The sequence below is a fragment of the Zingiber officinale genome, chromosome 10B (assembly GCF_018446385.1).
Source record: "Zingiber officinale cultivar Zhangliang chromosome 10B, Zo_v1.1, whole genome shotgun sequence".
Classification (NCBI taxonomy): domain Eukaryota; kingdom Viridiplantae; phylum Streptophyta; class Magnoliopsida; order Zingiberales; family Zingiberaceae; genus Zingiber; species Zingiber officinale.
Genome location: NC_056005.1, coordinates 80147416 through 80158112, shown reverse-complemented (window position 1 = coordinate 80158112; position 10697 = coordinate 80147416). Strand labels below are relative to the sequence as shown.

General features: G+C 36.7%; 1 protein-coding gene across 1 annotated transcript; it reads left to right on the top strand.

Annotated features, from left to right (window-relative positions):
* Positions 1-8199: 8199 nt before the first annotated feature.
* On the top strand, positions 8200-9081 carry LOC122029213 (L-type lectin-domain containing receptor kinase VIII.1-like). Its single transcript, XM_042588153.1, has one exon. It carries the CDS (start codon positions 8200-8202, stop codon positions 9079-9081), a length of 882 nt encoding a protein of 293 aa, XP_042444087.1.
* The last annotated feature ends 1616 nt before the right edge of the window (positions 9082-10697 follow it).

The following is a 10697-nucleotide window of genomic DNA, read 5'->3' as shown; positions in this document are numbered from 1 at the left end:
TAAGTATATTCCTTAGTTTAGTAGTATGAAGCCAAATTAAATTTAATCCACCATAAAGTACTGTCCACTTTTTCATACAAAATTTTGGGCATAAACTACCACTATCTGCAAAATCCTAAACTACTTGTTTGATGCTTTAAGATGAGATGCATATTGCCACATCCCATTCACAAAGGATGTAATATAATTCACTCTGCCTCATTATCTCCTTTTTGTTCATATAAATATTTGACAAATAACAACAGCATACAAAATACCACAAGCCTTTGTTATTGAGCCATTCCAAATGTTTAACCGACACCAATGGTGGAACCAGAAGGGCTGACAGGCTAATCTACTGATCGAAAATAAAAGCTCTCGGGCTGCATTACTTTTTTTTTCTTCCTATCACTCTTACATTCTTTCTTTCTCCTCTATCTCAACTCGTCAGGCCCTCGGGCTAAAGCCTGGTAGGGGCAATATGTGGCTCCGCCCTTAACCGACACTGCATGCTCTAAGATGCCTCCTGCTCTAGAGCCTCCAAAAGTTGAGGAGCTCGTCAGCACTCTATTTCTACTTCATGCTAGCCAAAACACGACAAAATAGGTAAGGAAGATGTTTGCACCAACTTTTTTTTTGTTAGCTAGCACTATATCTAATCCTTCGGGTCAACTAGGGATGACTGACCATCAAAATAAATCTAGAAGCGTTCGTAACGGACGACTCAACATCTTAACATCGCTTCTTAGGTATATGAGTGACTCTAACATGACCCTTTTTTCATTAAAAAATATATTTATATGTATAAGTTGTTGATGATGCTCCAACAATGTTGAAAATAATGTAACAAATGCAATGAAATCAAGAAAGGATGTTATCTATGATGTCAGACAGAATAACGATTATTCTGGAGGATAGTTTCACAAAGAAATTTTAGGGAGGCACAAGTAATCGGTAAACACAAAGACATTGTCTCTTGGTTTAACCAAATAAAATAAATTTAAAATAATACCTTAACATCAACTAAATAAAGGTTTAAATAGTTTCAAAACCTTAACGATGTAAAAGATAAAAATAATCTTAAAACAATGATAAAAATTATTTGGAATATCCGAAAAGACTTTAAACTATATTTTTTTTGGGCATGAGACGGGGCTATTATGGGTTATACCCAATAACCAATTATAGGTTTCTGAACGAATTTTGATTTGATATATTAAAGATTCTATTGTTCAATCCGAATTAAAAGTGATGACTTGTGTTATATGTTCTTATCGTTTATAGGAACAATATAATCCTATTTGATGCGGAGATTTAATTTAAGATGCACATGAATTTTTCTCCTAGAATGGAAAAATGACCTTCAATATTAATAATCATTTTCTATTTGGTTTGGTTTAGTATGAGATAACATTAATTTTTTTAAACATCAACCACAACAAAACAACCATTCTTTCTGAAGATTTTTTATATGCAAAACATTGAGACAACCCTAAGGTGTTTAACAACTTTTCAATTGATATTCGAATATAAACGTCAAAAAATCTTTTAAACTCATTGATTCAGTAGTATTAGAAAAATAGATATCCAAAACTCACCATCTTAGGAAAAGGAATGCCAAAAATAATTTTTGATAAAAAAAATGCCCTAAAAATCAATTAAATAATAATTTAAATAGTCTCAAAACTCTAGCTATGCAAAAGATAAAAATAAACTCTAAAAGATAAATAAAGGACTAAACTCATTCAAAGCATCCAAAAAGACTTTAAATGACGTTTTTGGATTTAAAACCGGACTTTGATTTGATATATTAAAGATCCTGTGACTCAACCCAAGGCAAAAGTTATAATCTCTCAAAACTCTACTATTCCGCATCAAAAAAATTATAGCAAGACCATTGTTAATATTATTTCAAGATAATGCCACAATGGAATGAAGCCATATAAAAGTATCATCATTGTTAAAATAATTTTAGCTCAGATCATATATGCTAGTAACTTTGAACCATCTGATGTTTGGATATTCCTGATCTTTTATTAAGACCCATAAAAATAGTGTTTCAAGAGAAGGTAAAAGATAAATGGCCTTTGATTCATATTAATTTGAGATAATATTAATGCTTCATTTGTTTGCTTGAAAATAATTTTTTGAGGAAAGTAAATTTTTGGAAAGGACATTTTTAGAGAAAATATTTTCATGTGTTTAACACAGGACAAATTTGTTTTTCTAAGTTGAGCTAGTCAAGTAAGTTGGATCTTTGAGCCAACTCCACTTGTCATGAGTCAATTACTCTCTGAACCAATGACTACTTCAATCAACTCATCTTAACTTCGTCAACTAAATCATTTTATTGCATAAGCAATCTAACTGTTGTAATTTTCCTCTACTTAATCAATGGTCTTCATTCTAACTCTTATTAGGGATTCAATTAACTATCCAATCAATTAATAAATTGTGTGGACTTTATTACTTGTCAAGTATTCAGGTAATCTTAATCTATCTAAAACTTCATCACTTGACAAACATCCAACTAATCTTGACCTGCTTAAACTTTTACTACTAATTCCTATTGGATTTTTCACTTGCCGACACTTGTTAAAATTTTAACTTATCAACTCTCTATTAGACTTTTTATCTATAAATAGTTATTGAACTTTCCATTTGCCAACACTTGTTAGACTTTTTATTTATGAACTCTCTATTGGACTTTCCATCTACAAACATCTATTGGACTTTATTTATTGAACTTTTCACTTGTTAACTCCCTGTTACATTTTTCATTTGCCAACATCTATTGGAATTTCCATCCATGCACACCTATTGATGTTTCACAATCACAAAGTGTCCAATCATCTTTTATCCACTTATACTTTATCTAATGTCAAATATCTAGTTGAAGTTGGATTTGATTTCCTAATTTGTGAGCTTACATGTTGATTTAATAACATACCCAATAATGCCATAAAGAACCAATTCGATAAGGTGATCTAATTAATGTATTCACGGGTTCAGATTATTAGATGTGGGTTCATATGTGTAGAACTCTTGAATCCAAATTTGAATTTAATGATGGGTTGATAATAGATCAGGACCCACTATATAAAAGGGCATGGTCCCCGTAGGGTTAGGGATTCTAACATATCTCCTCACATCACATTGACGTGGAGAATATTGCGTCATTACCCTAATGCCCTATGGAAGATCTGTCCATTGCTTCTTCGCAGGATATCCAGATTTTGTAGATCACGTAGCAACGACGACATTTCCGCTGCAATAAGGTTTTATTTACTTTGTCATCACCCACTTTATGTTGATATTGTTGTATTCCCAAGAAACTAGATCTAGATGTATGAATATGTTTTGTGTTCATATAGATTTGAATACTATCATTGTAGATTCTTGTTTTCCTTCAAGTGATATCAGAGTCACAGCTATTTCATCTGTTTTATAGTGATAAAATTCAAATTTTTAAATCAAATTTTCTATTTTATGCTAGATTAGGATTGCCTGGCATAAAACTACCTTAGATCATTGAAAATCTAGAAAAAAAAACCCTATGATTAGGAGTGTTTTTTCAAGTTTTTTTTTGCATTTCTTGAGAAGAATGGCGGTAATTGTTGGGGCTCTTGTGCCCGACTAGAAGGGATTTGAATAGCCTAGGTCACCCCAAACTCGATTGCTTCTCCTACAATGTTAGTGCACAAGCGGAAATACAACTAAAACAATGAAAACAATAAAGAGAAAACACAAACGCTAACAAGCTCGATGTAACGTGGTTCGGAGATTGCTTGCTCCTACTCCACGGCTTGTCCTTGAGGTGAACGATCCTTTAATCCTTTGATGGATTAGTCCCCGACAATCTCTGGCTAGAGCTTTCTCCTTCTCGGTGGAGCAAGCCTCTCACAATGTTCTCTTCCTCTTTACAAGATGAAACTTAGGTTTGGAGAGGAAGAGAAGACTTGGAAGTTTTGGGCAGAGACTTAGGAGTTATTAAATGAGCATGAGTAACCTCATTCATGCCCCAAAGGTCCTCTTAAATAAGAGGAGAGAGTTTATCAACAAATCAACTCAACCCAGCATATATCAGTCGACTGGTCCATGCCCTAGTCGACTGATGTAGCATTAGAAACAGCCAACGGCTCTCCGTAGAATCCGGGATTTTGCTAACGACAACTTACCAGTCGACTAGTCCTTGGACCAGTCCATTGATCCTCGTAGCCAACGAGCACAGAGGACTTTGTGCTCTCGGTGAAATTGGACCAGTCGACTAGTACGTTACATTCTCACACACTCATCCTTTTCAGAGTCACCTTTGAAGCTCTCTTTCTCAGCCTTCGTCCCTCAGATGCACCCAAGCCCGCGACTTATCTCCATGCATCCTTCACGTTGCCTTGAAGTCCTCTTCCCTCAGCTTCACTCCATTGCTCCTCATCCGGCAGTCCCTCGGATGCCTTCCACACCATCCTTCATCTACTCAAGGATCTGAGTCCTAAGATGAGCTTTCCCAAACTTGGCCGTACCAAATTCCTCATGTGTTTCACCAAGTCCTTCATGACTTAAACACATATCAAATACATATGAAAACCTAACTTAAAAATCTTTGACACACACATCAACACTATGATCATAACGATCACACCTAGGTCAATTGCACCAACAATCTTCTCCTTTTTGATGTGTGACAATGTGTTTAAGTTAGACACAAATAATAACTTGAAAATTACAAGTAATATGTAAACATGAAGCATAAAACCCAAGCTCTCTCTTAACATATGCTCTAAACCTTAATTTTCAAGTTTCATGGGGAAATACAGGTTTCTAACTTAAACCTACCCACTTCTCCTCCTTTGACACCATCAAAAAGATTGTCCCAACCAATCATACACTATATGACATCAAGTTGACCAAAGTTTTGACAAAAAATTTGATTTTGGAAAGCAAATAGAATGGTGGAAGCTGGTACCATTCGTCTGGTAAATGATGTAGTTGACTGGTACATAACCTGAATTTTAACCTTCTGAAGTCAACTTTAGAAATGTATAAAAAATTCTAGAAAATTTGAAAAATCATGAAATTTTGAAAACATATTTATTTTAATGTCCTTTAACCAAGAAAAATATGATTTCATGAAAAGTCAATATATTTTTGAAAATTTAACCAAATCTCAAAAAAATCTTGAAAATATGCAAGTTTGTATCAACTTTGAAACTTGTTTTGAGTTCCTATTGATCATGTCTGAAATCTATGAAGACGAGCGCTGGCTCCAATGATAAAGATAACCTTCTATAGATCTGGAAGAAGCCCTTCATGATCCTACCCACAGTGAGACAAACCAACAAAGCGTTAGTGACCTAAGACAGGGGTGGGGATTCCTGGCTAGGCCCTTCGACGCTCAAGTCAGTTTTTCTCTCAAAAGGTGGAAGAAAGGAAGAAGAACAATAACTAAAGTGAAATAGAGATTAGATGCTAGAACTTGCATACCTTGCCAACGGAGAGGATTTCTCTTTTTATACTACCTTACGTGACCTCCGTAGTCGTGAAGTAGTCCCCGGTTCATTAGGATTTGTTAGAAGATGAAGTCATCTTCCATACTTCGTGCAATAATCCTTTAAGGAATATTTTTTGTATCCCAGATGTACCTATTTTGTCGTTTGTGACTTATATTTGTGATGGAGGACACGCCATTGTAACTGAAGAGGCTTCTAGAAGATATTTCCCGCCAAATATTATGTTGGGCCTATCTTGGTCGATCGTTCAAGCTGACCGTATATTGAGAATACCTTCTATTGAATATGTCTCGGCTGGTCATTCAATCCGGCTGTATATATATTAGGAATACCTTTTATTGAGCATGTCTTTATGTTCGGGCGGGCTTTGCCCAGTCGAGTGTATATGAGCATAGGGATACTCGCTCGGCATATGGTCGGCCGATAATCTGCTAAGAATTATATATAAGACTAAGTACCTTTATACTCGGGCGGACTTTGCCCAGTCGAGTGTGTTATGAGCATAGGGATGCTCGCTTGGCTTATGGGCGGTCGGTAATATATTGAGAACCATATATAAGGCTAAATGCCTTTATGCTCGGGCGGGCTTTGCCCGACCGAGCATATATGAGCACGTGGGTGCTCGCTCGGTTTGTATTCGACCGATAATATGCTGAGAACCATATATAAAGTTAAACGCCTTTATGCTCAAGTGGGCTTTGCCCGGTCGAGCATATATGAGCACGTGGGTGTTTGCTTAGTCTGCAGTCGGTCGGTAATATGCTGAGAACCATATATAAGTCTAAATGCCTTTATGCTCGGGCGAATTTTGCTCGACCGAGCTTATATGAGCATGTGGGTGCTCGCTCGACCTTCGGTCAATCTGTAATATGCTGAGAATTATATACAAGGCTAAATTCCTTTATGCTCAAGCGGGCTTTGCCCAAATGAGCATATATGAGCACGTGGGTGCTTGCTCGGCCTGCGGTCGATCGGTAATATGTTGAGAACCATATATAAGGTTAAATGCCTTTATGCTCGGGTGGACTTTTCCCGATCAAGCATATGAGCATGTGGATGCTCGCTCGACCTTCAGTTAGACGATAATATACTAGAAGTCATACATAAGGCTAAATGTCTTTATACTCGGGCGGACTTTTCCCGACCGAGCATATATGAGCACGAGGGTGCTTGCTTGGCTTTCACTCGACTGGCCAAATATTACTCCTATCTTTCTTGACCTAAACCCCTCTTTCACTTGCTAGACTGACCTATCATAACCCGTATCACCTATGTTTTAAAAATACTATACCATTATGAATAAAACATAGAATTATTTTCAAAACATTTAAAATATCCAACTATGATCTATGGGTAAGATGTCCATTAATTAAACATTTACTTTCCCCATAGTTAGTCTATGATTACTAAAATTTTGATACATGTCACAATTCATCAAAATGCCATAAGCATAAGTGAATTATGAGTATCATCCTAGCATCTCACATATACATTTAAAATGATAAAGCAATTCATTGTGAGATGAAATGAAGGTAACCTCTACTTAGCCTTTCATAACATAACTTTCTATCAAGGCTAAGTGTTTCCCCCTTTAGGTCTAGAGTCAACCATATAGAAAAATTGGAATTATGACTTCCATGGTTGACTAACTCAAAAATCCTCTAACCCTTGACGATTGACTTTAGTACCCAATATAAGTTCTTCCTAATTGGGTTAACCAAATATTTCTTAGGGATCCATTTTCTAGCTATGGTCTTAGTCTTAGATTGTCGCCTAGCAATTAAGCAATGATAGACTTTTTCATTATTGGATTCCTTGTAACCTAATCCCTTTTTGTTGAAACTAGTCCTTTGGCTCCCAATGATCATGTTTTGGATTTTGGAGCCAATTTCAAACCTTTCAAGGGCTCTACTAAGGTATGCTACCTTTTCCCTTAATTCCCTATTTTCTTCTTCTAAACATGAAACATTTGAACTTGAAGAAGAAGAAGCATGCATATCATTTTCCTTAAGAGTCATGGTTTCTATTTTTTCCTCAAGCATGCAAATATCATTTTTTTCAAAGATTTGTTTTTTCCTTTTAGCCTTAAACAAGTCTTCATTTGTACTTGAAATAATTTTGATTAAAACATGAGGAGGAAGATTATCTACCTCACTTACCGAGAAGTAGAATCCAAAGTTTGACCTCCACCACTACAAGAAAAACCCTCATAGACATCGGTGGAACAACAACGGTTTTAAGCAAAAATCGATGTCTTTGAGTATTTTACACCAATTTTTCCAAAAACCGATGTCTATGAGCGCTAATTTTCGCTTATAGACATCGGTTTTTTAGCCGATGTCTATGAGCGCCTTTTTTTTCGTTAATAGACACCGATTTTAACAGCGGTTTTTAAAACCCGGTGTCTATGATAAATAAAATAATTTAATTTTTCCACCCATACTTAGCCAAAATTTACAACACTTCCCTCCAAACCTAAACCTATATCGCGCCGTCCTTCCCCTTGCTAGATCGACGTCCCTTCCTCTCCCGATCAAGATCAACACACGACTCCCTTGTGAGGTCTGTGGAAAACGACCACATCCATATCCTCTTTCCCCTTCTCTTCTCCTCTCCCTTCCATCTTTGCCCTCTCGCGGGTTGCTCCATCTCTTAGGGTTTCTTCTCCTCATGCTTTCTGGTTTCTGGTTTCTCTGTCTTTTCCTCATGCTTCATGGTGCTTAGGGTTTCTGCTCCTTCGTCGTCTGCACATTTTGCACCTCGCCTAGGGATCTTTCCAATGACGACGTCCTCGACCGCTTCCGCTCTCATTCTCGCCATCATCCTTCTGCTTGTCGCCCCCTTGTCACCTTGGAACTGCGCATTGACTGGAGAAGGTAACGCTCTCTTCTTCTCTTTCGGTGGGTCGGGGAAAAATCGGAGCTTCGCCACGGAGTTTGCCCTCTATGGCGATGCTGAGATGAATAGCTCGGAGGTGAGGGTGACGCGTGCGGTGAACGAGAGCTCCGGGCTTATGATTTACTGGAAACCAGTCAGATTCTTCGGCACCAAGCCCGGGTTCTCTTCTTCCTTCTCGTTCTCTGTTTCGCCCGGCAATGGTAGAGGCCTAGCTTTCTTTTTATCTCCGGTCAGCGTTCCCTTGGAACCGGCGAATGGCAACTGGTCTAGGTTATCGACCAGTGTCGTTGCAGTGAAGTTCGTGACGACAGCAAGCCTCGTCGAAGTCGATGTTGGCGGAGAACTTTTGACAAAAAGCAGTAATCTTTCCGACGATGGTTTGCTTCTCATCCTCAGCAGAGGAGAAAAATTGCATTCTTGGATTGATTACGACGGAGAATCGAAGAGAATAGAGGTCAGGCTTTGCCAGGACAAGGATCTGAAGGAAGCAGCCCCTTCGATCTCTCACTCTATCGATTTGTCTTACATGTTGTGGAGGGAGGTGTCCTGGGTGGGTTTATCTTCCTGGAGTGGCAATTCTAGTCATGGCAGTAGCATATACTCGTGGAATTTTACAGAGAAGAGTAATCTCTGTACTTGCACAATTCTAGTTTATTCTACATTAATGCTTAGTAGCTTCAAGCATTCATATGACTGATGATGAAAGCAAATTAATTGTTCTATAATATAAGTACAGGATTGTTATATCAAAAAATTCATGCTAAACAAATTTAGTAAAAAATATTTATGGACTCAGTGCATCTTTTTTTAACTAATAAATTGTAAAATAGTTTCCTTGTTTCCCATTCTTTAGGTTATCCATTGATTGTTACTGCTTCATGGCATCATGAATGTTTTGTTTGGTCTATTAAGTTGTTTGGCTATGGTTAATTTCAGCTCCTGTTTGAAACAAGAAAATGGTTTTGGTGCTGAGTGAATAGGAGAAATACTAATATACATGTATCCTGATTATATTTGCCCCTTTCATGGAAATTACTATATATTTCTTGTTCCTATTTAACTTTTACAATTCATTTCTGATTATTTTTCATTGTGCGTTGTATTTGTTTGCCTAGTTCCTGTTTGCTACTTTGTAGACAAATCTCAATTCTTAATCAGGATCGGACAGGATGTGCTGCATGATGTATTTAATCTCAATTGTTTTGATAGGATTTGTGACAGAGCAGGAGTCCATGTCCATTGATGTAATAAGGAAGGCATACCAAGCAACAGAAGAGGGGTTTATTTCCTTGGCGACCAAACAATGGCCTGTGAAGCCTCAGATTGTAGCTGTTGGCTCATGCTGCTGTTATTTCCTTGGTGACCAAACAATGAGAAGTTTCAATATAATCAATTTGTTGCAGCCAAAATGTTGATGCAGACCAATGCAATATAGAATAACTGAAATTCTGTGATGAACAATGGAATTCTCATCATCGATAACAGAAATTAAAATTGCACTGGCAAACTAATATCATAGGAACTAATTCACTTACTGAGAGCTTAGAACAAACATCTTAATTACCAATAATTTTAAGTTCAAAAATAAAATTTCCGTTGCATATGATCATGTTAAGTGGTGCATCTATATGCTGTATTTCCAAAATAACAAAGTGACTTGAAGCTTAACTTGTAAAGTTTCTGAAACAGCAAGAATAGAGTTAATAAGGATTCATCTGATTAATGCTGTAAAAAATCTTTCACTTCTTGTATGAATGCAGTCCTTTCACTTTGATCCCTCAATTTGTTATCGAGATTTTAAAGAGAGCTATGACCCTTTGTGCTAAGGCTTATGTGTATAACACATCTTGTCAACAAGTGTCTCCTTTATGTTATGAAAGAATATTCAGCATGTAGTTTGAAATAATTGAGACTTTATAGATTTTAGTACCATTTCCTTGATCTAGGGTTAGAACTAGACTAATGGCAGACAATAGTCAGAGTTACTTAAGTATTGTTCTTGCTCATCATAATGTGCACACTGCACTATCTATGTTTTCCCCTTCATTCGATGTAATGAGTTCTCTATTGTCTATGATCACATGGTCCTTTATTTGTATTGTTTATTAATATAAGTTCTTATCTCAGTATCCAAAGTAATGAATAGATCAATTTCATAACAACATTTTTCTTATCTAGAAATCTCATTACTTTTTTGCCTGTATAACTACTTACCATTGTGTCATTACAGGAGAAATTTTTATTGTTTCAGTATCAGATTAAGTGCTAAATTTTTATGGCCTCGTGATGCAATGATATATCTTGAGCCAAAGT